Here is a 25,817-nt window from a genome sequence, read left to right on the forward strand (position 1 = left end):
AACCACTGTGTCTCTGCAAAGAAGCCTTTATCGGACAAACAACGACAAACAGACAGGGTCTCGTATACTAGAATGAAAATAAATTCCACTAATGGTTGGACAGTGAGGGGCTCAGCAACAGCACTGTTGTCCAACACACACTCAGACACATTGAAAGACAAACACATCCACACACGTACAGACACACTAACAACAGAGAGCATCGTTCAAGTAGTTGGGCTTTATCCTGACTCACAGTTATACACTGATGAGAAGAAAACAGTACTTTTGTCTTTTTGTGTTTTCTCATTGATACAATTCTAACACCAACCATAATTAACAGATCTCTGATCACAATGTTATGTTGTGAACCTAAGAGAAGACCTAAGTGAAAAAGTATCCACATTTTTTTTCCACTTTTTATAAATTAACTTTTCAAACTAGACCTCTCTCCTATGTGTTTTTTTCATAGTGGTTGCCATAACAATGGTTGACATGACAACGGCATAATATTAGTGCAGTTGAATTAAAAAAAAAGAAAGAAAAGAAAGGTCTACACAGTGGTGAAGATGGTGGCGAGATGGAGGGGGGAAAGAGAGGCGTCTGGCCGCCTTTGATTGGTGAACAGCTCTGACTTGCAGCTCCGACGCCACCAATCACTGCCTCTGAGACCTGGCGCCTCGTCGCCTCCTGCCGCGGACTGACCTCTCAGGCTTCAGCAGTGCTGTCTGGACCAAGACACACAGAGAGAAATTACAGTCACATTAGCTTCATCTCCGTCTTGTCCCCCGAGAGGTGGAATTACTTTATCACCGCAGTCAGAACTGCACAATCATTCCCAGCATGAAACAATAAGCTTTATCTTTGGCAATCCCTCCACATCTACTAATTGTTTTCCACCATTCACAGGGTCCTGAGAGTTCAGTGTAAGAGAGAGATAACTGCCCCCCAAACCTACACAGATGCAGTGTCTTTCTTTGCTGTTTTTTTTGCAAACACCCTGCTTTTTTTTTTTTTTTAACTGAATTAAATTTATTTCATTTTCTTGGATAGGGACGATGCAGTGTGACATAGTTTCAATACAGAGCATGACACCGATGTGCTGCCCAGACACTTAAGGGCTATTGCTAATTTTCAACACTTGTCCCTAGCTGGGCTTTTACATGTACTGTCTAATTTAAGGTCCAGTGTGCCAAGCGTGTAGGAAAACTACAACAGCCGATGCAAAAGGCCCTATTTAGAGCCAGTGTATGGTTTGTCAGTTCAAGGCTACTGTGGAACAACATGGCAGACTCCATGAAAGAGAACTCGCTACATATGTAGATATAAATGGCTCATTCTAAGTTTAACAAAAACAATTCTTAGTTTAAGGTGATTACAAACTAAAGCAGGACATTTCTCAGCCCAAGGACCTCCAAGCTCAAAGAGAGACTGAGCAGGGACCCCTTTCTACATATATTGTATAAAACTTGAGCTGCACTTGAGATGACTCTCTGAATATTCGTAGGTCCTCTCTCGTTTGTGCTTGCTGGTAGCTGCTAAGTCAGCAGCAGCTGTATCATGGCTAGGTGTATTAGCATCACCCTCTGCACTTTCATCAGTGGTTTCTGAGATGGATGGTATGTCTAAGTCTCTGTCTCGACTCACAGTGTGGCCAGGTGGGTCAATGACTCACACTGTGACCTTAATGACTCTGAAACTATGAGCTCACGTGACCCCTACGACTCTGCAAGGGTTCCCACCCACACAGGGTTTATAGCCTACAACTTCATACCAGTCATTTAGAACTACAGAAGCTTCTTGGATGAGAGGCGAGACGTCTTCAAGAAATGCAAGCAAGTCCAATTGCCTACGATTTTAGCACTTATGAGTCTAAGTCTCTTGCTCAAAAAGTTAAAAAGATCCATTTTGGCTCATATGAATGTCCTTACATTTGGAATAGTAATACAGCTAATTGGTAAATACATTTTAATAGTGCAAATGTTAGCTTACTAGTTCACCTAGTAAGCATATTTATGAACAACTGGGGGGAAAAGAGGCTATGCTTTAAAGTAAGACAGGTGGCTTAGAATTTGTTAATAGCCTGACCCAAGACTGTTCAATAATACCAGTGCGAGGTACTAAACATGTTTAAAATAGTTGATCTGTCACTCAGTAATGATGAGCTGGGTCTTACCGTAGCCTTGGTTTCCTCTAGTGCTGTAGCATCCACGTCTCTGAAGTCTTCCAACACATTCTGTAGCCTGATACACAAAGTAAGAAACACATTAATACTCACTAGATCTGAAAGGACTGTGGTTTAGGAACATCAGAAAAAGCATGTCTTGAGACTAGTGCTGATAGAGTACTCAGTTTATTTTCAAACAGCGTTACATACATTACATTTATTTTCCACTTGTACTATCGGAAGACTGCATAAAGCATTCCACCTGCCCAAACAGAAAGCTTACTTGCCAGGGCAACAGCAAGCCCTGCAAAGCGCTGCACACACACTGCGCCGCTGTCGCACATCAGTGCAACTCATAGGACTTAATAGGAAATACGGCTCTTCTCAAAACATTGTCATTCTTAAAGTACAGGTACTAATGTTTTTAATGGCAGGGCATTAAAATATGTCTTTAGTATCTGTGTATCCTGCAACACTACTGGAAAACGAGACCACTTTGATTTTCACTGGAAACTGATTTATCCAGGCGATTCCCTGTCTAGCACATGTCTGAGAAATCCACCATTAACAGGACAACTTACGTTTGTTTCCTTTTCCTTCCTCTTCTGGCTCCACCCGCTGCTCCCGCTTGATCCTTGGGATGTAAAATGAGAAATGAAATCATCTATGAGTATCAGTGGCATAGAAATGAAGCTATATAACTCAATCACAATGTTACTTTCCTCTTTTTTACAGTCTTTGGTCCATACGAAAAAAACTGAATTCTGGTGTCTCAGCAGGATGATTACACAACCCCACTTTATGATATCACATAAGCCTATAAGTTTAAAGCAAACATGAGACCCAGGCACTCACCCTTCCCTGTTCCGTGTGCAGCAATGTCCCAGCTGTCTCCTCACTGGGCCTCCCACTGCATCCATCCCTGGGACTGAGGTACCCTGTGTGGGAAAGATGCCCCTGCCTATCCACCCCTGCCTCCACATAGGGGCACACAGCCGTAGCCGGCCCAGTACAGTCTGTCTTAGCCTCCTCCAGGTATATGGGTGGCAGAGGAGGCTCTGGGTGGGTATGTCCCTCTACCATAACCGGTTTCCTTTGTAAGGGTGATGTAGACCCATCTTCGGTGGGTTTGGGTGTCCCCTGGGCTGGGGAATGGGCTGCTGCTTCCAGGCTGAGTCGGGATAAGTCTGGGTTGCGGAGGGAACACGCCCGACGTGGGCTGAGGGAAACTGGGGCACTTGCCTGGGGAAGAGTTGGGACAGGGGTGGATGGGGTATGGTGCTCCACAGGGAAAGAAACCGGCGGTAAGGCACAGAAGGGTGAAGTGGGATCAGATGGCCCCAAGTGGGCCCTATCTTCCTGTTCTTTAGCACTGACTTGAAGGAAGGAGGTATAAATCGTATCCATGAAAGAGGTGTAAGGATCGATAACAGACCTGCCCTCAGATACTCGCTGTGGGGGTGGGGTGTGTTCTTGGGCAGGGGGTGGAGCAGGAACAGGACTGGGAACCACTTCGGGAGCCATCTGACTGGCTGGAATGTCTTCCTGTGGGGCAGGACTTTGTGTTTCCTGCAATGACATTGGCTTCTCTCCTTCTGAGGGTGGTGCGAGGTTTAGCTAGAGGAGAAAAATTTAAAAAAAAAAACAGTTAATCCAATCAGTAACAGTCAAAGATCCCAAAAATGTTAGGGAACAAATAGTGACTATGTTTACATACACAAATATTACAGTTTTGTCCTTACTGTGAAGAAGACAATATTTCTACTAAGAAGTTTGCATTGTTAATGAGAAATGAATATTCCACAATATTCCTGCTTACGTGCAGCCTTGCTCTGATTAACGTGCCATAACATGTTGTTTATCATGTCAAAGTATGGAGAAGTTAAACAGCTGGAACCACTTGTGCCATTTTGCTTCTTTGTATCAAAACAGGATTTTTATAATGTGTTCGACCGTGTGAACGCAGCCTCTATCCTTCATTACTTCAACCAACTTCTTGAAAATGTCAGTATTGGAATATTTGCTCATATCCAAAAACCTGAATAGACAAGAAGCTGTGCTTTGCTGAAAAAAAACCCACAACTGAGACGCATATTCTGAGTGCGCTGTACACAAGTATAAAGAACGCTATTAAAACGTGAATAACATAATATCAGTAAATGCTTTTTTAAAACCTACATGTTGATTAAATACATGTCTGACACATTTAACTAACAGCTGAAGACTGCTCAATTGATCCATGTACTGAAGGTCCTGGTTAAAAATTATCGAGTTCATATGTTGGTATCATTTCACACAACAGTAATAAAAGTTTAACTGGGAGAATGTAACCAACTGTGACACTCTGTTAGAGCTGTTTGACCTATAAAACCACTCAATTCACTCGCGGTTACTGAGTGGACTTTGTTCCCTCACAAAAGATCATAGGCTGAGTTTAGACACCAGCTTGTAGAGAGCAGAAGTGTGATTTACACTTGTCTTCAAGTTTCTTACAGAATTAACATTCATAACTGACAGCTGATACGACCTGCTACTGGTGATGTTTGTAAGCTTAACCAGTGAAAGCACAGGTCAGTTCAGCCTAAATATGAGAAGCTGCTACCTGGATGTTTTGTCCACTGCTCTACACGCCAGTTACCTACCTGTATATTATTGAGCAAGTTGATAGCTCCATCAGGACCCTGCAGCAGAGGCATGCCCAAAGCAGAGGTCTGGACTGGGGGTAGGAGGATGGAACCTGCTCCAATCCCCAACATGTTATGGAGGCCTGCGATGCCAGAAAGATCTCCTACAAAGACAAATTCAGAGAGGAATTGATGAAATGGCTTACTGCTGTAGAATGCCTGCAATGTTTTAAGTTTTAAGACTAAAAGCAGTTAGTAAGCTTTGCTGGTTTATTTCATTTATTTATAATCTTTAGACAGAAGTGTTACACTGGGTGGACACCAACTCACCTAATACAGCAGAGTTAAGCAAAGTGGGCAGTAACTGTTGGAGGATGGGGTTGTCCTTGCCTTGGAGAGAAAGGGGGATGAGGGTGTCAACACCAGCATCAGTAGGTACCTGGAGAGGAAAGTACAGTAGAGGAAAGAGGAGTTTAGTTATTGTGTCAAGTAAACAAATTATAAAATAGAAAATCAAAGGGAAAAAAGGTAGCGATGGGGTCGCAGAAATACAGAGACAAGACCAAATTCTTCACATTTTCAAAATTAAAAATGTTTCCAAAAACATATACATCCATCCCTGACATACATTAAGATAGACATGTTGTAACCAACCCAAACAAACCATGTAGTTTAAGTAAAGCTTCGTTTGAAAATAATTTAGGGAAGAACATATTTTAGCGGTAAAGGAAAACAGTTGATGAGTTTGTGTGGAAAGTAAAAAACTAACGCGGGGGAAACAATGGAGCAGTTAAGGAAATGAGCTCACATATTTTTATAGGAAAACCAGAAGGAGCTCAGAGGAAACAGCTACAGGAGATAGGGGAGCCTACCTGAGGTTGGTTATGTTGGGTTTGCTGTGCAGGAGCTAATTGGGTGTGGGGAGGCGGGTGGAGCTCGGCAGAGCTCAGGGCAGCAGTGAGCAAGGCAGGGCTGAGGGGCAGGAAGGCTGCATGGGGAGGAGGAAGAGCGGCAGGAAAGAGCAGAGACTGCAGGGCTTGGAGAGAGCCCTCAGCTCCTGGAGGAACGGGGAGAAGGCTCTGGGCGACCTCCAGGAGCCCCGGGCCTGATAGAGTTGATGGATCCAGAAGGCCAGAGGTCTTATCCAAGGTGAGGCCCTCTAATGTGGTGGGGATCTGCTGTGGCTGCTGGAGAGGGACTTCCAAGCTGACCTGGCTCAACTGACCCAGCCCAGACAGAGGTAACAAAGGTGTCTGCTGTTGCCCGAGCAACAAGGAGGCCATAAGCAGAGCCTGGAGGCTAGGTTTTTCTGTTAGCCCTAAATCAGCTTCCTGTCCTGGGGTAGTGGTTGAGGCAGGGGGTGGAAGGGGGTTCAGCAGGCCCAAAAGGTTCAGAGGCAGCTCCCCTTGGGCACCACTCAACAAGGGCAACAAGGGAAACAAAGGATTGTTTATCTGTTGTTGTTTCTGTTGCTGATCCTGGTTTTGCTGCTGTGTCTCTTGTTGTTGTATCAGTAACTGCTGCTGCTGCTCCGATTGCTGCTGCTCTGCAACAGTCTGTGGTGGTTGTGGTGTAGCATTGGCGGGGGCAATCTGTGCATGTTGCCCTCCCAACCACAGCCCTCCTAAGGGCAATGACGCCAGGACTGTAGGGTCCAGGAGGGATGGTAGACCTCCTGTGGATGACAGCAGCTGAAGCAGCTGCTCTTGGTTCATGAAGGGGAAGGCCTCTGCCAGAGGTAAGGGAGAGGTTGAGTCGCCCAAAGCCGAAGGGGTGTGAGGACTGTGATTATCCCCGAGACGAGAGGAGATAGCCGGCCCAGGGCTGGTGGCTGCTGGAGGTTTAGTCACTATGGAGTCTTTTGGGTCCACACCTCTAGGCTCCTCTGGCCCTGTGGGGAAGACATGAATCATTCTCATCTGTTCAGGATGACTTATCAATCACTAAACACATTTTACAAAAGGGGGCTTGAGCTGAACAGCATGCAGTGTTTTACACAGGATTTAACTGTGGTGGTTGAATCTGGTACATCAATGAACATGTACACTCATATTCATCTAGGGCAAATCCTATAAAGGGTGCAGAAAACAACTGTGACCCTTCCCCTGGACCATCCTAACAGATGCAATCATTCATAAAGCCTGATTTAAAGGGAGAGCTCATGGCCACATGCAAAGTTCATATCATTGAGCAAAATTTGTGAGAGCATCTTTTTGATGTCTATATTGGTACATTTTAAATATACTGCAAAGCTCCACAAACCTCCTTACTTCAATACATTTTGGAAAGTTAAGGTTATATGTTCAAGATTAAAAACACACTTCAGACTGAAAAAGATCTTCACCTTCAGTGGGATTTTCTTGGGAAGACATTACGACATCAGTGGCATGGTCGGAGGTGCTGCCCTCCCCCTGGGGTGCGGTGGAAGATGCTGCGAGAAGGGCCAGGACATGGTTGCTAAGATCAAGAGGCTTCGGGGAGCCGGATATCGCCATAGAAACACTACCTTGAGAATGACTCAGGTCCACTGATGCAGATATGCTGTTACTACCAATGTCTGTTGCCACAGGGCTCTGTGGTGAGTCTTCCTGCAATGGTGCCTGGGAAACAGAGTCTATTGTAGGAATGTGATTCTCAGTTGGTTGATGCTTGTCTGAGGGAGTTGGGAACGTAAGCTGAGACGGGCTGCTGCTGTTGTGTAAAGCTAAATTTGAGTTGGGCAGCACTGTATTAGAGGGAGAGTGTCTCTGAGAATGCAAAGGACTTGATTTAGTAGACCTAGGATGCGTTGGAGACTGCACTGATCTGAACTGAGGGGATGTGGGGGGAGGAGAAAGCGGCTGTAGCACAGACGGTAGAGGATTAGTGTTACTGGTTCGGCATGGTGACCGAGTCTGTGGGTGCCTGACATTAGAATGAGGGGCAGGAGAAGAGGGTGAGCGTCTGGGGCTCTGTTTATTAGTGTGTCCACCTCCTTCAACAGACACAGATCCTGGCTGGTTAGATGCTGATGCTGAGGCTGTGGCCTGCGCATTCTGCACACTGAGCAGGTGTAACAGAGCAGACAGAGGCTGGGTTGGAGGATCTAAGCCAAGAGGTGTAGATGTCAGGCCTGTAGTGAAATCCAGAGTCTCGGTTTGTCTAGGAGGCCTGGTGAGTTGCGCCATCTGTCGGGGAGCAGGGAGCCTTGGCGTCTGCCCGGGGAGGAGATGATGGTGGTTTTCTAACATGACAGCATTCTGGTTCTGCACAGCTGAGGTAGAGGAGGAGTGCGAGGATGAGGGGAAGGAAGAGGAGGAGGAGGATAGGTTGATAACTGTAGCAGAACCAGTGTCTCCTGGTGGGGTCTTCTGCGGCCCATTAGCCAGCTGCTGGGTGTCTCTTAGCATGCTGAGCACTGTCGGAGATCGGCGTTGCCTCTTCCTGTGTGACGCATTGCGCTCTGCTGTGGAGGGCAGGTGGGGCAAAGAGGAAGCCAGGGACTGGGCCAGAGAGTGGGATGGAGGAAAAAGGACGGAGGAGGCTGCTGCAAGGGAGGGATGGGGAGGCCTAGTAGAAGCATTGGAGGAGGGAGGGTGGCTGTTATGTAAAGTGCTGTTTGTTACCTTTGATGACTGTTGGTGTTGTGCCTCTTTCAAGACCTCCAGAGAAGAGGGCAAGTTCACCGGGTTGCTAGCCCCCTTTGAGCTCTGGCCCTGGTTAGCCAGCTGAGCCTTGGCAGCCGCAGAGAGCAGGCTACTTGCAGGGAAAGAAGCTGGGTGTGGCAACTTGCCCTGATGACTGTGGTGGTGGTTCAGAAATGGCCCCAGAGGTAAACTAGAAGTCCCTGCGGAGTTCAACCCAAAACCTGGTGGTCCTGCGCTAGGAATCGGACTCATGGTGCTCTTTGAGGGCTTCGCGGAGAGGGCATTAGGGTTGCTACTGCTTTGGTTGGTCAGTAAGGAGGGGTTAGTAGGTATTAGGAGGTGGTGGTTATTAGTGCTGCTGTTGCCTGAGTTCTTAAACTGCTCCAAGATGTCTTCCAGCTTGTACTTGGGGAAGTGTGGGCTGGGGTTTGGGGAGCCACCAGGGAGAGGGGAGTGCGGAGAGGAAGAGGTGGATTTCCTCCTCTGAGGCAAGTTACTTCCCATCAGTCCTCCTCCTCCTGCTGCTGTTGAGCCTCCTCCCTGATCAGAGAGAGGGGAAGGAGAGGCTGAAGGGTGGCGGGACCGCTGGTGAGGAGACATACAGTTCATGTTATGGACAGAGGGAGAGCGGGAGGGAGACGGCGAGAGGGGGGAGCCTCCCACAATGACACCATGAGGATGATGAGCGTGAGTCTGTGCTCCTCTTCCTCCTCCACCCATGGTCATAGGGGAAGAGGGAGGAGGTGAAGAAAGGGGCCCTAGCCGAGGAGAACCCGGAGTCTCTGGGGTTTTGGGTGTTCTTCGACCTTGAGGTGTGGGGGTGTGGGGTGACCTCTGGGCAGTGCTGTAAGCTGGGAATGAGGAAGTGGAGGAAGAGCTGGAGGAGGCAGGAAGGGGAGGAGGATGGTGAAGCCTTCTCAAAGCATCTAGGGGATGGTGAGAGTTTGTGCCTGTGTGGAGTACAGGGGAGGAACCATTGTAAGGGTAAATAAAGTGGTGGGAGGACTTGGGGCTGGCACAGGGATTCATGTGCAGGTTGCTGTGGGCTCGAGCTGGGACCGGATGGAGTTTGGGATGGTAAATGCCATGGTCCTCCTCTTCCCGTTCCACAATTACTCGCTTTGGATCACGGCTGTCCACTCCACTGCTCATCTCTGAAAGTGGAGACACACACACACACACACACACACACACACACACACACACACACACACACACACAAAGCATGGAATAAAATGCTGCTAGTTCAATATGACAGCACTGAAATGTGGGTAATGGTGAAGGTACTTTCTCTGCTTTCATAAAAGGGTTTGCATACAGTCTACAAAATTAAAAAGCTGAGAATTAAAATTCTGCCCCAAGTGCTCAGTAGGAGCATTTTGATGTTTGATTTTAATGCCTGAGGTAATCTTGAGGCCACGCTCGGTCTTCTACCTTGGAAACACCACCAAACATGATGAGAAGAAGCTGCCACCTTCTATTAGCTATTACATTTCGAAAATCCAATGTGTCCTTGGATGTAGTGTTGTCAAAAATATCAATTTATCAATACATATTGATTCTGAATATCTGAAACGGTTTAAGTACTCATTTTCTGCAGTATCAATACACTGGTACCAGCTGTGCTTTCTCGTTCTCTCTTTTCGTTAATGTTTATTACCGTCAGTCTGCTGTTCTCTGCTACTAACTCAGAACAAAAGTCAGCATTGTCAGGTCATAGCAGTGTTTTATTTATCTAATTTTAAATGGTATGCCCTCAATGTCAATTTTCTTCCTGTGGCAACAAAAAACAATATTTTTTCAAGGTATTGTATCGAAGTTAGAAATTCCAGTATAGTGACAACACTGCTTGGAAGCAGAGTGTGTGTCAAAGAATGCAACACAAAAATATGACCCCTTCTACGGGAGCCCATGTATTTTGGATAATATATCATTGTGTGCCTTGTATGTTCATATAATCTTGTAAATGATTGTTTGACTCTTCTGTAATTGGGCATTTAACGCATGCCTGTGTGATGCAGAAATCTTGTACTACAGTGAGATTTAACCCATTCCAAGAACTCATGTCCAAAGGGATGATGCATTTGGTTTCACAACTCTGTATGTGCACTATCATGGATCCGAGGAAGAGAGCAGAGGGTAAAAGTACAAAACAACCAAATAATTAAAAGGGAGCTGACAATAGTTTTGTCAAAATATAAACAGACTTGCAAAGAATAAAAGAGATGAAGACTAATCCACATGATCATAATGATGGGATGATTTTTTCCACCAACCACACCTTATGATTTTTGCTCAGTGTCTTCTGTTTCCCATGTGGAAGTACATTACTGGTATTAAAATAACAGTGGTTTCAATTCCTTGTGGCTGACAGCTGCAGCACTGACTAGCGTTCGTTTTTCTTTCTTTCAATCCCACACCCACCTGCTCCCACAGGATTTCCGATCATCACTGACTGCTCTGACAGATACCCCAACCCTCTCCCGCCTCTCCTGTGGTGATTCTGATCACACACACACCATCAAAAGCGTTTTCTATTGAAAATCTGTCTATCCCTTCCCACAGGGAAACAAGACAATTTTAGCTTGTTCAGTTCGTACTGCTTCAAGATAAATCCATAAAAGTGTGACTAAACATGGATCATGTCACAGTTTCTCTGATAACTAATGTTGATTCACATATAAACAGGCACAAACCAGATGGTAAAGTATAAGCCTTCAGAGAGAATAAGAGAAAGGAAATGGGGGACAAGAGAGCGAGGGAGAAACTAAATGGAAACATCTGATTCTGTGTTTTGGAGGCGTGTCGTTTACTGGAGGAAAGTGTATTTACATGCGTGGTGAGGCTCAATAAAAATGGCCTCTCATACTTTCACTAATTAAATTTTATATCCAGTTCACACCACCACGGGGATGATACTGGCAAAGCACTCCCACACACGTTAGGGTAACATTAGGGTACATCTGCATTTGATCCTGTGGGACCTGTGAGATCATAGTCCCTTTACATGAGGTTAATACAGCATACAAAGGACACTCAACCCCAATATAAAAAGCTCTGGGGGAAATGTAGAGACACCTTACAGACAGACTACATCCACATCAAATTAAAATTAACATTTCAAAAAGCTATTTCAATAGATTTGTTTATGATTTGTTCACCATGTTTGATAATATATGTACAGCAGTAGTGTGTCTCACTGTTTCAAAATTTACCTGGATGATGAAGGTTGGCAAAGGGCAGCTGTGAGGCCTGCATACTCCGACACAGGGCAGCCATCGCTACCACTTTCCTGCGGTGGTTACAGAGTTTGGTCATGTCCTGCTCTGCTTTGCCTAATGGCTGGCTGTGCTGCTCCACCTTCACTCCCACAGTGAAGTTGAAAACCTGCAGAACACCATTAAGGACAGTTAAGGGCACCAGTGGGGGTATTTTACACTCATAATATGCAAAGTCACACAAGGATCATTGCTTATCGCAGGCTATGTGCACTCACATTTTAATAAGGAAAAGGTTAGCCATGATTACACACAGTTGGACGAACTTCAATTAAAAAGTGAGTCAAAGATATTTAATTCATGGGGGATGTCACATGCCTGCATGTCCTTCAAAACAAAACCCTTCCAGTGCAGGAAGGAAGTACTATGCCACTTAAAGTTCACAATGTTTGATTTGCTTTCTACATAATAGTAATATAAACATATATTGTTTAAAAGCAGCATGTATTGATATAAAATAACTAGTGAAACTAACCCACTGAGAAGGTCAGGTGAGTTTAAAGAGGTTAAAGGTCAGCACCATGCTGTTAAAATATGTGTATAAGTGCACATTCAAGTGTCACAGAGCTACTACATCTGAAAACTGAAGACCAGATAATATGGGGATATAATGTCAGGGCTTGACGCTAACTTTTTTCCCAAGGAGCACATGTGCTCCTAAGTTGAAAAAGTAAGGAGCGCACAAAGAACATTAGGGGCACAATGTAAATTGATCAAATAATGTGTTTCCGTAATAAACATGATGCAAATAGACATTCACAAGCAAAATTATTTAATGAATTTGTATACAAAATGTACAGAAAGGTAAAATCCATCAAGTTTTGAAAAAGTATTGCAATTTAATTTTGTCTTTAATGTTATTATCTTATATATATTATCTTTGCAATATGATTATCTTATATAATGTTATTACTATCCTAAAACATTCTCCAGGTCCTCTGAAACTCTGCAGGACTTATTTCCACCCTGCCCAGCAGCGGTACCATGGCGAACGGTCCCTAACTGCGGGGAGAATGGAGCAGGCTTCCTCGGAGGTCCGCCGCTTTTCCCGGTCCCTCTTCTCCGCCACACTTTGACTTATTCCCACCCAGACGACAGCCTGGCCGTGGAGAACGGTCCCTAACTGCAGGGAGAACGGAGCAGGCTTCCCCGGAGGTCCGCCGCTTAACCCGGTCCGTCTCCTCCACACTTTGACTTATTTCCACGCTGCCGATAGTGGGACTTATATTCATTGTGCCGACAGTGGCTTGGAAAACCGCCCATAACTGTGTCACACGGGGAAGAGAGAAGAGGGAAGGCTGCTGGAGTTCCTCCAACATTTGCGGTTAGATTATCATATTTTTTTTATTGACAAAAATATAGGCTGCTTCGGCTGATTTTTTTATGCGCACATGTGCCCCTAAATATTTTTTACAGTTTGCACACACCTATTTTTAGTCACAAATGCGAGTGAAACGCTCGCACTGTCGAGCACTGAATGTATACTGTATTTTGTCTGTATTGCCTACTCTTACTACACATACACATACACAGACAGACACTACACAAACAAATAGACCGGCTTTACCTTATGGATTATGAGTGGACACTCAAGACCACATTTGCAGGTGCCATCAGTCAACAGATAGGTCTTGACCTCGTCCAGAGAGGACAAGGCAGTGCCACTGGGACTACAGACAGAAGACAGACCCAAACTGTTACATCAGTAAACCCAAAGCAAACTAAAAAAATATGAAGAAAACATATGTTTAAAGTACGGCAGAGAGAAGAGACCTCAAGATCTCCATATTCATAATTTCATTGAGATTTGAGAATGTGAAGCACTTAAAGCCATCTGCTGTATTAGAGAAACTCTGAAATCATATTTTAGCCCAGGTAATTTAAACAATTTAAAAATTAAAAATGTAGATGAAAAAATAATCTAAAAAAGAAGTGTAAAAATCCCCTGAAATAAACAAGTAAACACTGAACGGATTCAGTACAGCCCACAGGATATTTGTGGTGATGAAAAAACAGCCTTATTATATCACCCTTCCTGTCTCCTTATCATCTGCCTTCATGTCTTGCAGTTACTTGCCTTGCTAGTCAACAGTGATTTAACTTATCGTAAATCCAGGTTATAGCCCACATAGGAATAAGGGGTTGTTTCATTATAGTATCAAGCTCATTATTGTTTATACGTTATTCAGCTTCTGTCTATTCTATTGTCTTGAAAATGACTCTTGCAGGGAACATTCCTCTGATACACAGGGATCCTAAGCAATTTCAGATTTTACACACTTTAATTTTGAGCAAGATCCAAACCACTGTTCAATGAAAAACGTGTATTCAAATCAAATAAAATGAACTCTTCTCACATGAGCTGGCCAAGGTTAATAAGGCAAATGAAAATCTTATCTGGGAAAAAAAACAAAAAAACAACACTGCATCTTTATGCAAATGTCAAAAACAAAACCACAGAAGCCGCAAGTCTCCTTTGCAGATAGTATCCCTCCAATAATGTTGGCAAATGCACTCTTATTTCTCCAGAGTAAATGACACACAAACATACAAACTCATGCATGTGCATAATTACATCCATACAAATTAAAATCCTCTGTCCAAATATTATAAACACCAGCAACACATCTGCATATGCTTCTGTTCAACTGAACCAACCCACCTGACATAGATCACCTGCCCGCCCTCCACTCTCCTCTGCCAGCCGATGGGGATGTGTATTGCAGTGTTGCGGACCCCATCCTTGTCCCCACTGACAGTCTCACTGCCTCCCATCATTTTGTAGCTGCGGCCTGCCAGCACCTTGGAAAAGCAGCAAAATGATTCTAAATCTTCTCTGTAATCTCATAAAATGAATTTAAAGATCCAAAGGGTTGTCTTTAATACATATTCTATTAGCCAGAATATCATTGTTCTGTATTTGAAAAGTCAGTGTCATCAACTAAAATGATTCATGTGTTCATTTTTCATGTCACAGGCTTAAGAAGTCTTACAACATGGGTAATATTCAAAACTAGGGACGGGCATTTTAAGTACTTTCCATATACAAGTACTTGCATTGAATTAGCAGAGCACTTGCAAAGAAAACATTTATCTAATGTAACACCCAGGTGAAAATGTGGGTTGGGGGTGAGGATAAGCCTTCTTTCTTCACACCACCAACTGTACAGATTAGCTATGATACACACGTTTAACATTACAAAGCTTGCACTGCATATTCATTTGGTCTATTTTGTCTGCATACTTCCAAACACTCCTATGCCTAGTCACCATTCTGCCTGTAAAGTTCGATCTACAAATGTCTGGCTGACAACACTGGCTGTTGTCTGCAGCTGCACAGATCTATTATTTTTTGCTAAATGGATCTGTGCAGATATCAATAGACAGCAGTTACGTCACTGTATATAGCTATGATATAAAACAGGGTCAATTTACATTCATAGGTATTATATATGTTTTCTTTTAGAAAGCAAAAAATAAAATAAAGCCATTACTCTCTATGTTGAACAAACACTAACATCCAAATTGAGTACTCGAGTACTCACACCCATCCCGATTCAAAACTGAATTTTACATTTATAATTTTTAATTTCATAGCCATCAGTCAATCTTAAAATGACACTTTACCAGAGCTTTAAAATGGTCAAAACTCATACATACTTTTATAGCCCAATATCAAAAAAGGCTCCCAACCCAGTTGAACTTCTTTTAAAACTGTATGTAGCTTGTTGTGTCTCACTGTCAGTCACTAAATAAGTTAACACATGCATACATAAAATGGATGAACAAACAACTCTGCAGTGAAGTCTAAGATATCAGTGTTCTAACCTGCATGCTAAATGTGTGAACCACATCATCTGATTACACAACTGCAAATTAGAAAATGTAACTCTGACAGGATGATGACATCAGCCTAGGTTTAACAAAACCATGAAGAGTGCATGCCAAAAAGGCTGCTAATTAAATATACTGCACTTTTTTAATGACAGTTACTGAGACTTGACTTTCCAGATGTCTTCTACGTCCCCAGAAAGGTCTGGCAAATTGCCCAACATTTGCTTTCCTTATGTCTGTGCTCCACAACTCAAGCCTCTGTAGAATTTTGTCTCTAACAATTAATACCCAAAATATAATGTAAATGCATCACCACTGGGTGTGGCCACGAGAAAAGACAATATGTTTATTGTCATTGCAAAGTAATGAGACAACAGAATAACTGAAGCACAGTCAGCTTACCTTGTCATCTTTGAGAAGCCAGGATCTGTTTTGGCTAGGGTATCCACTGTCCACTGTACATGCTGGTGGGTTAGAAGCACACAGACTGCCAGTAAAACCTGACCTGATGCCCCAAAACCTGGACTTTGCTCAGCTATGAGACAGATCCACAGTTTAGAGGATGACAGATTTATTTGTTCAGATCACATCAGAGTAGGGTCTTGGATGAAGATGGAGAGCCTGCAAAGAAAGGTGGAGGTGGATTATGTAATCTGACATGGAGAACCAGGCTAAATAGCTCATGTGCTAAATAATTTCCTGCAGCTGATATGACCCAAGCCTACTTCAAAAAACGATTACATCCGATGCATTGCTCTCTCAAAAAGAATACAACTAAAGAGCAAGCTGCGGCTACTTTGAAGTGGGAGGGTGTGTTTGGATAGGCCCGTGGTTTGCTGGATGTTTAGCTACAACATAAGCAGCTGACTTTCCAGCACGCAATACAGAAGCTAACAAGCTAGCAACATGAAGAGAACTTAAAATGAAATCGTCAGTGCATTCGTAGTTGAGCTTATGTCGACATCTTTGCAGCCTGCAGCCAGGGAACAATATCTCACTAACTACACGACTGATGCACGGCAGGCTAGCAGCTAAGCTAACAGCTAAGCTAGCTAGCTACCCTATTTTGTACTGTGTTGTCGTGACAGCTGTCAGGCGTACAAAACACTCCGATGCAAAACTCTTGCGTGTTAGCTACGGTTACAAGAAACGAGCCAGACACAATACTGCTTCCCAAAGACACTCTGTGAATTTAATCACCATATCGCACTTACTTATTGACGTCCGTTAGCTAACGTTAATGTTAGCAGGACCTATCAACCTTTCCCTGCGTCAGGCTCTCTGTGTTGGCGAAGTTTTGGAGTCTTCGCTTTTCTGGCTCGCGGGAGAATCAAGAGTTAGCTGGCTAGCTAACGGACTAGCCAGAGAATGTTTTGGAAACGGCCGATACTTTAGTAAATAACCGTAAAATAAACAATTCTATCATCCAGATCGCGTGTTCGCGCGATCAATCAGCTCTCAGCGTTTATGCAACGTCTGCCAGTCCGATTTAAAAACAAAGGGCAATAACGCTTCATTTTACTGCGCCTGGGATCTCGGGGCTAACGCTACCAGCTAGGCTAGCAGAGCTAACTGACTGAAATTTACTTGATTCTGGAGTGTCCCAACAAGACTGAAGGATGTCCCGCTCCCGGTGCACAGTTATCCAGCCGTCGCTTTGGTCTCTGCTCTGCTAAACCGTCTAGATTTCAGATGTATTCCGACAACCATAACGAGCCATGTAATCCAAAATTCACAGTTTCCCACTGTTTTTTTTTTCTTACAGATTCCGAGCAAAAAAAAAAATAATGGAGTTTTCTGTCGGGCATGCGCACTCAGCGCTCAGGGACTATTGTACCCGACATGCAACGGGACCTTTGTAGTGTTCCAGACAGACATCAGTGCGGGGCTCCTTGATAGAGGACATGATAATGACAGAATAATAACAGGCCTGGGATTCATGTCTGCAGTTCACAATAATGGACTCATGAGCACCTGCCTACACTGAATTAAAGCCCAGATAACACAGCGTCTATCCAGATACACTAATGATAAGTAAGACATACCAAATTACATAAGTATTTTATCTCAAGTGTGCAGTTTATAAATGCGTTTTACATTTTATTTTCATTCCCTGATTTCCCTCATATAATTCTCACATGCATTCTTCCATCCACCTCAATGTGGCATTAAAGGTTATAAAGAAATGTCTGTCAAGGTAGTAAAGTAATAGCCTTGTGTGTGTGTGTGTGTGTGTGTGTGTGTGTGTGTGTGTGTGTGTGTGGTGTTGTCTGTGATTACCATATTTCAGAGAGCATACCATACAGATTTTTGGTACAGACTGAATAAGACAGCCTATTAAAGCAGGTAAAAGCCCTGGGGCCACCACATGACAATAGTATGTGGTGTTTAGATTAATTACATTTTTTAATACTGTATGCACCATTACAGTACAACAAAAAAACTGAAATGATAAGAGCCTTAGGGTGACACCTGAACCCTTTTTCTTGTCGAGGGGCCCTCAAGATTATAAATTTAAAAAGTAGCCATTAATTCAGTTTATACTGGGTTTACATGTTGCAAATTCCTAAATATGGTCTATTTATTCCTTATTAATTTACTAACATGTAATTGCTAACAAATAAACACAAAATACAGCAGAAAGTGTGAAAAAGGGTTGGTCAGGCACACAGCACATGTGTACCCAGAGGCCCCTAGCACCACCACCAGGACAAACCTTCAACTTTCAGGTGAACTATTAGTTGTATGCACCAAACATCTCAGGGGGACTTTCATGCTTCGAACATAAGAAAAAATAAGTTTTTATTTCTAAGACCCTATATGTCCCACCTCCTGAAATCTCCAAAGACCACCATCAGAGTCACTGTGACTTAATCAACGTTTCTGTCATCTATCTTTAACAATTGCTGTGAAAACTGATGTGAATTATTATCAGACAAAATGTTTAATAAAAAGGTAATACCTGGGTTTGTGCATTGTTCTTGGACTCCAAGGGATAAAAGGACAAGGACAGTGAGCGTTATGAAGACAGAGAGAGAGAAGGTATCTGATTTCCCTTCGTCATCAGTGCTCACTCTGAGGTCCCCAGCTGTCGCAAACAGTCTGCTTGACACATGAGTGCCCAGCTTAGCACACACACAAACACACATACAAATACACACACAAAATCATATGTACGCAAATACAGACATATGCATAACACCCAAGCCTGAAATCACCTCGGAAATTACCTACAGAGGAAATAAAGACAGGGCCCAGACTGTGTGAGTGTTGACACAGAATCCTGAGGGCCTGAAGTGAGGAGGCAGGTTGGTCAACTGGTTTGTTAGACTCAGATCCACTAGCCGTGCAGCGCTCCAGTCATCATCAGCAGGTGAAGGACTCATTCACAGAGAGATTTACCCACACGCTGGATGTTGTCATTTCTTCTCTGAGCTGCGTGAATTTTACCAAGAGGTATGTTCCAGTTTGAAGTTTGAGTTATTCCATTAGAAAATGTGTTTGCATGACGAAAGCATGAAAGTTAATTTATTTAGTTACATTTCAGTACGGCCGCTACATATAGCTTACTAAATATACTCAATACTAGCTGTGTAACTGCCATAGTAAGTGTTATTACCAGTTCACAAAGCCTGATTTTTATTGCTGTCACACTTTCGAGAATTTTGCTCTCATTTTCCTGACTGGCAGAGGCACCCAAATTTAGCAGTGATGAGATTGAATTTCACAACCCTAGAATAGTTTGGGTCAAGCAGACAAGTGCACTCATACAGTATGTGTCTACAAGTGCAGAGCTACGTGTAACTTTTTGTTAATACAGACACAAAAACAGATCCTGTATATCAGTTTGTGTCACTGTTTCAAACAGCAGTGTTTGTACTAGTTTCTACATGACAAACAGCACATATAAGTCTACTGTGTCTATTGTTTTATATCATTATCATCTTGTATAAGATAGAAGATGATGAAATACGGAGCCAAAATGTATTTAATACATTTGGACTGGGTGCCACATGAAGGCCAACATTCACACATGACAAATAGCTGCTAAATACAATCTTATTTCATTCAACTGTGTCTCTATGAATATTTAGAAATATGCACATATGGCTTGTGGTACTTGTTAACTTTACCAACCATGCTATATAACAGTTGAAATAGTTAAACACAGACTTTTTGTGCAGTGTATTTGAGTTCTAAGAGATACAAGACAGACGTTTAGTACTTTAATAAAGTGCTTACTCTCCATGTTTTTCCACACAGGCAAATAAAGTATCCATGCATTTTCAAAAATACATAAGATAAAGTCCTTTGCCTGATAGCAGTCATCTGCATTACTTGCAGTTACAATTATTTGCTTCTGAAAAAACTGTAATAAATATATATATTTATCTCTGTAGGTGGGGCAGCACTGACATTATCCACCAAACACCATGGACCAGTGAGTATATTTCCTGAAAACAGTTCAATTACCTCTGCAATACGAACATACTGGTTGCCCTACTTTGCCTGCCTGGCTGCACCTCTTCACCATCTCCACAAGCCTCCATTTAAATTATAGTGAGCTACAAATGTAACAACAGCCCAAACTGGAAACCACAAAAACCTCCTAACCAATGTGCTTTCCATCCATGTCTTTCTAGAGTTTATTCGAGTATGATAATGATTAAGTAGCTCCATGTTCATTTGAGAAAATGTGTCACAGGAGTCTCCCCGAATAAATAATCAACACTCAACTATTTTGAGGTGGAATGGCAATTTGATATCGGCACAAAGCATTTCGGTTACGTCAGGTCACTCCATGAGGTTGTCCTGTGGCAACACTGTTACTCTGACTTTGGCAATTTCTACCTTCACATACTAGTTAATGCTAAGTGAAAGTACTGATACATAGCAGCATGGTTTGATCACACTCATGGCTTTGTGTTTTTCTTTGTGTGTGTGTCAGGGAGGATGACAAAAACTCTGTGGATATCCATGACAACCCTCCAGCTCCTGACAACGTAGTGAGGGAGGACGGAGACACTGTGAGTGACAGGACCATGTCAACCCCCCACTGTTAGTAGTGCCATTCCCGGGGTGGTTTAAAATAGCCACCAGCTGGGACAAGAACGCAGTGTCAACTGGAAAAATAAGAGCCTTGACTTAAGTGTTTCTGTCTTTTATCCGCTATGGGATAGAGTGACACTGCTGGCTGATCTGTGAGGGATGACCACTGACTGTAGGGTTGGAAAACACTAAAAAGTATTAGACGGAGCTTAGAATACTTCACTGCAGCTATGGTTAAAGGTCCAGTCAGTGTGTAGGATTTAGGAGGATATATTGGCAGAAATGGCATATCATGTAATAAGCATGTTTTCTTTCATGTATAATCACCTATAAATAAGAACCGTGTTTTCATTACCTTAGAATGAGCCATTTATATCTACATAGGGAGCGGGTCCACCATGTTGCACCACAATGCTTCTACAGTAGCCCAGAATGAATAAACCAAACACTGGCTCTAGACAGGGCCATTCACTCACTGTTTGATGGCACTAAATCTCCCTAAATCTTACATACTGCTCCTTTAAATTCAAGGTGAGCACACATTACCAGGTGCTGGGCTAGTGACCTGTCTCCAACCAGCAGCCGAACAGCTTCAGAGAAATACTACTGGTTTAAATCTCCAGGTCCCAGGATGAAACCTCTGCAGATAATTTGGCTGCCAGTAAAAACCACCTGAACTATGAACACTGAAGGAGTTATAACCGGGAGAAGCTGCAATCTGCAATCCTCACTGCTAGATGCCACTAAATCCCCTAAATCTTCCACACTGCTCCTTTAAATTCAAAGTGCATTTAACACTTCAGTGGCAGTCCTCACTCAGTATGACTTCCACTATGTTGTTCTTCTACCAAAAGAAAATGTGCACAGAAATTCTGCTGAATCTGGATTGGTTATTTGTTTTGTTACTTTTCAAACCAACAATTTTTAAACTACAAAACTCTACAAAATGCAAGATATGAATCATGATTTTACACAACTGGGACACCAAATGATGAAAAATGGGCAACACTAAAGAGCAAGACAACTTCTTTTCTCCCTGCAGGCAATGCTTCCCTTAAAACACCAACACATTGCCTTAATATTGTTTTTTAAAGCATTGAGATGCGCCCTTTGTGTGCCCAGGTCTATTTCATATATGAGGAGGAGGTGGAGGTAGAGGAGAAGGAGCCAGAACCTCCTCCTCCTGTTGTCCGGGTCAACGACAAACCCCACAAGTTCAAGGACCACTACTGCAAAAAACCCAAGTTCTGTGACGTCTGCGCTCGCATGATAGTCTGTACGTATTAGGAATTAAATCAACAAAACATCTAAACAAACTTTCTCATACATGTGATGCTTTCCATAGAGTGCTTAATCCCTTGACTGACCCAATTGCTGTTCCCATTTTTCAGTGAACAACAAGTTTGCTCTGAGGTGTAAAAACTGCAAGACCAACATCCACCATTCATGTCAGTCCTACGTCGAGTTCCAGAGGTGCTTCGGCAAAATTGTGAGTCCTATCCCCTCTTTATAAAACACAATCAAATATACACATATTCTCTTAACTGTACTCATGGTGAAATAGATATTCAAAGCTAAAATAGCTGGAAATAGTGAAACATGATGTGCTTTGTCTCCTGTAGCCACCTGGCTTCAGACGGGCCTATAGCTCCCCGCTGTACAGCAGTGACCAACCAGATCCAAGTGAGTCAGCTGACTGACAACATGTCTCATGTATATCTAGGATTTTTAATATTTTTATCTATCAATTTATTGTCTGTGAACAAGTACAGCCTATTTGTGATAGTGTTTAATCTAATTAGCTTCACTATAATTTAATTATCTGGCTACTGCTCTGTCCATAACCAGACAACCCAAACCGGAATGACCCCGTCTTTGACACCCTGCGGGTTGGTGTCATCATGGCAAATAAGGAGCGCAAAAAGAATGAGAATGACAAGAAAAATGTAAGTGTACAATATACTTTTAATAAAACAGCAACATTCTCAGATAGAACTGCTACATGTCTTCCAGTCAGTCATTGAATTTGCTGAACACCAAGAGACACTAAGGTAGCAGAAGACTTTGAAGAGGGTGCTCCTGAGGGCGGAGGAGATGTGGCGAGCTTACCTGCAGGCAAACGTCATAGGGATGCGTCAACAGTGTTTGTGTTATTACTCCAACTGCCAAAGGGGGGAGACAAAAGTTCCAAACTCCAGCTTTAAAGCAAATATATTTTAAAGGATATGAAATGTGACATTTGTGTACAGTTCTGATTAGCAGTGTTTTCCCCACTAGATGATGGCGATGATGGAGGAAGAAGAAGAGGAAAACCAACAGCCAAAAGAGAATGAGGAGGGAGGAGAAGGTAGACAAAGAAACTATGTGTTATATACTATGCTAGTTGTGGCAATAAAAATAACAATTTGTGTGTATTTCTATATCAAACATTGATTAGAAAAAAAATTATAACACTTTAGAAAATGCAGGGGGAAAAAAACATTCAACAAAGATGCTACATACCCAAAATAATGAAGACAATGTAAAATGATCCACTCCATTTAACTCTTAAATCACTGGGTTTAAAGCCTTCATCAAAAACAATGGATTTGTTGATGACTGTGATGTCCAATATTCACACAGGGAAGCCTGAGGATAAGAAAGAGAAAGGAGGAGACAAAGCAGATGACAAGGTAAGAAAAATGCATACATAAAACAAAACAGTTAAGTCTTACTCTCAAGCAGCTACTAAAATTACTGTCCTGTTCCATCAGCTGTAAAACTGTATTTACACATTTTTGTTATAACTTGGTGAATCTGCACTGTCAACAGGCAAAGGGTACATTCTCCCAGGGTCACTATTACCTGGCTCTCTACCGCTTCAAGGCCATAGAGAAAGACGATCTTGACTTCCAGTACGTTTGAAAGACACAAATTATTCCCAACAAGCAGAAATTACATACAGTAAAAAACATATTCTTCTATTCATTCAAATGAATTTAACTTAATTTTTTATTGGACTACGTGTTTTAGATATTGAAATGTAATGAGTAAACAAAGAGGCAGTGATGAAAGACATTTGTTGTGTGTTTGTGTATTAGCCCTGGTGATCGGATCACAGTACTGGATGACTCCAATGAAGAGTGGTGGAGAGTGAGTTTAACCAAATCTTTTCTTGAATTTGTTTCAGATTTCATCAGATACTTTCAATGTGCCACATTAGTTTGGGGTAAACCAGATGGTAAACAGGGTTTCTCTGGTGAATAAACTCAAAGTCTGTTTAATGTCTGTTTTCAGGGAAAGATGGGGGAGAAGTCAGGCTACTTCCCAACAAACTACCTCATAAAAGTGCGTGCATCAGAAAGAGTTTTCAAGGTGACACGCTCCTTTGTTGGAAACAGAGAAATGGGACAAATCACACTGAAGAAAGATCAGGTGAGTGACCTAATGCAGCCTTTAAAGGCAACACACATGTAACATCATTACATCAGCCAGCTGCCCAAATATTGCTAATATTATTGTTTTACTAACAAAATAAGTATCAGCACGTGCAGTGGTGCTTGGTGTACACGTCAGTCTGCTGAGGCCTTAGTGGCAATGTATCGAGTTGATATTGATGCTGAGATGTTCAGTTGTGCCGTTGTCGCTCTGTGTTTCAGATTGTGGTGAAGAAAGGAGAAGAGAAAGGCGGCTATTTGAAGGTCAGCACTGGACGCAAGCTGGGCTACTTCCCTGCTGATCTGTTGGAGGAGATCACTGTGACATAAAAACCACGACATGCAACCAAAGAGCCTGCAACACACTTTAAACATCAGCACAAATTGGAGATGTCATTGTAATAGAAAATGTGCTCTCTTTGTGTCTGACACAGCAGAAAGGTATTCGCTGTGATGTATTTGTGCCTTTGACATGAAGTGAAGCATGAGGAAGGAGATATTAATGATTTGATATTTTAAAAAAAAATGTTTTATTGATGCATACATTAATAAGTTGGTGAGAGACAACCAGCTTTATGTATTGTTTTTTTTTTTGTGAAAATTGTTAAACAAATAGTCAGATGCTTTACCTGCTGATTACATTAAGTGTTGAGGAGAGGAAGAGACAACCTAGAGAGCCTTGCAAAGGGCAATAAATCCATTTATATATTTTTAATTTACATTAAGATTGACATTTAACACATGCATCAGTATATTTATGAATCAATTTGACAATGAGAATCTGGGGTTATGGTACATAATGAATGTTTCTCTTGGTACATTACATTAGTTGTTAAAATCAACTGCTTGTTTAAGTATCATATATGTTTTAAAAATATACACATTTTAGTTATTTTCTAATAAAATATCTATCGACAGGTTTGTTACCATTTGCGAGGCTTGCTAGGTCCTTTATATTCATGTAAACAGAGGCTTCGAAGCCATTTCAGCATGTACATAGCTGTATATTAACAAAGACAGCAAAAACTGTAAGGACAATTTCCTAGATTGGGCTTGTACATAATTTCACACGGACCTGACAAACTATAAAAAAGCTGTATGAAAGAAACTGGGGGGGGGGGGGGGGGGGGGGGGGGGGGGACAGCAACACTGCTCAGAGTGGTCTCAAACATTTGCACTAATTGCTGCTGATAAAATTAGCTGAATGTTTGAAGTAAATGTTTCAAATATTAAACCTGAAGTGCACTTAAAGACTCCCTGTGATGCTTTCATTCTTTGTTTTCCAAAAATGTCAACGCTGTATTGAAAACAAAAGCAGAGACAGAGAGAGGTGCAGAGGGGCATGTCTTTAAGAGTTTAGTGCATTAAGCAGTCACGCAGTATGTGCAGTATTGTAGCACTTGGTACTGTTGCTGCTTATAAATTATCCATTATTCACTATGGAGTTTTAGCTCACTTCATATCCTGTGTTTTTGTTAGACTGGCACCTAAAATACAGTCAAATCGAGGTTGAAACTGGAGTGCCGTTATCAATTTTGGTCAGAAAAAAATGCTGTGACCCAGCAGCAAATTTCATTATAAAGAAGACACACAGATATACACAATCTTCTTTTTGTTTTTTATTTTTTATTACATCATATTTACCAATACAAATCTAAATATAAGATGCCACATGGTAGGGTGAGTGTAAAATACCACAGTGACAATAAAGTACTACCAACACTACACATCTAGCTTGACACATACATTTCTGACCCAGTTGTGTCAGTTTGTATCTTTTTGCCACCTTAAGTCAAGGTTTGAGCAACGACATGTCAAACAGAGAAGCATCTTTAAAAGAAAGA

At 42.4% G+C, this 25,817-nt stretch overlaps 2 protein-coding genes across 2 annotated transcripts; one reads left to right on the forward strand and one right to left on the reverse strand.

The window, feature by feature from the left end:
- Positions 1-486: 486 nt before the first annotated feature.
- Positions 487-17,298, reverse strand: mbd6 (methyl-CpG binding domain protein 6). Its single transcript, XM_033629903.2, has 13 exons — positions 17,096-17,298; positions 15,911-16,129; positions 14,337-14,476; positions 13,242-13,344; positions 11,612-11,783; positions 7,115-9,550; positions 5,643-6,661; positions 5,101-5,209; positions 4,789-4,934; positions 3,002-3,763; positions 2,728-2,780; positions 2,156-2,222; positions 487-707 (listed from the first exon to the last, which is right to left on the reverse strand). Exons 3-13 carry the CDS (start codon positions 14,450-14,452, stop codon positions 636-638), a joined length of 5,055 nt encoding a protein of 1,684 aa, XP_033485794.2. The 5' UTR covers positions 14,453-14,476; positions 15,911-16,129; positions 17,096-17,298; the 3' UTR covers positions 487-635.
- A 1,315-nt stretch (positions 17,299-18,613) lies between these two features.
- Positions 18,614-25,096, forward strand: stac3 (SH3 and cysteine rich domain 3). The gene is made up of 13 exons (XM_033628205.2): positions 18,614-18,964; positions 19,909-19,949; positions 20,457-20,535; positions 21,680-21,833; positions 21,949-22,046; positions 22,180-22,240; positions 22,406-22,503; positions 22,835-22,904; positions 23,180-23,229; positions 23,369-23,451; positions 23,638-23,689; positions 23,834-23,971; positions 24,196-25,096. Exons 2-13 carry the CDS (start codon positions 19,942-19,944, stop codon positions 24,301-24,303), a joined length of 999 nt encoding a protein of 332 aa, XP_033484096.1. The 5' UTR covers positions 18,614-18,964; positions 19,909-19,941; the 3' UTR covers positions 24,304-25,096.
- Positions 25,097-25,817: the final 721 nt, after the last annotated feature.

This window comes from Epinephelus lanceolatus, chromosome 8 (assembly GCF_041903045.1).
Source record: "Epinephelus lanceolatus isolate andai-2023 chromosome 8, ASM4190304v1, whole genome shotgun sequence".
Lineage (NCBI taxonomy): Eukaryota > Metazoa > Chordata > Actinopteri > Perciformes > Serranidae > Epinephelus > Epinephelus lanceolatus.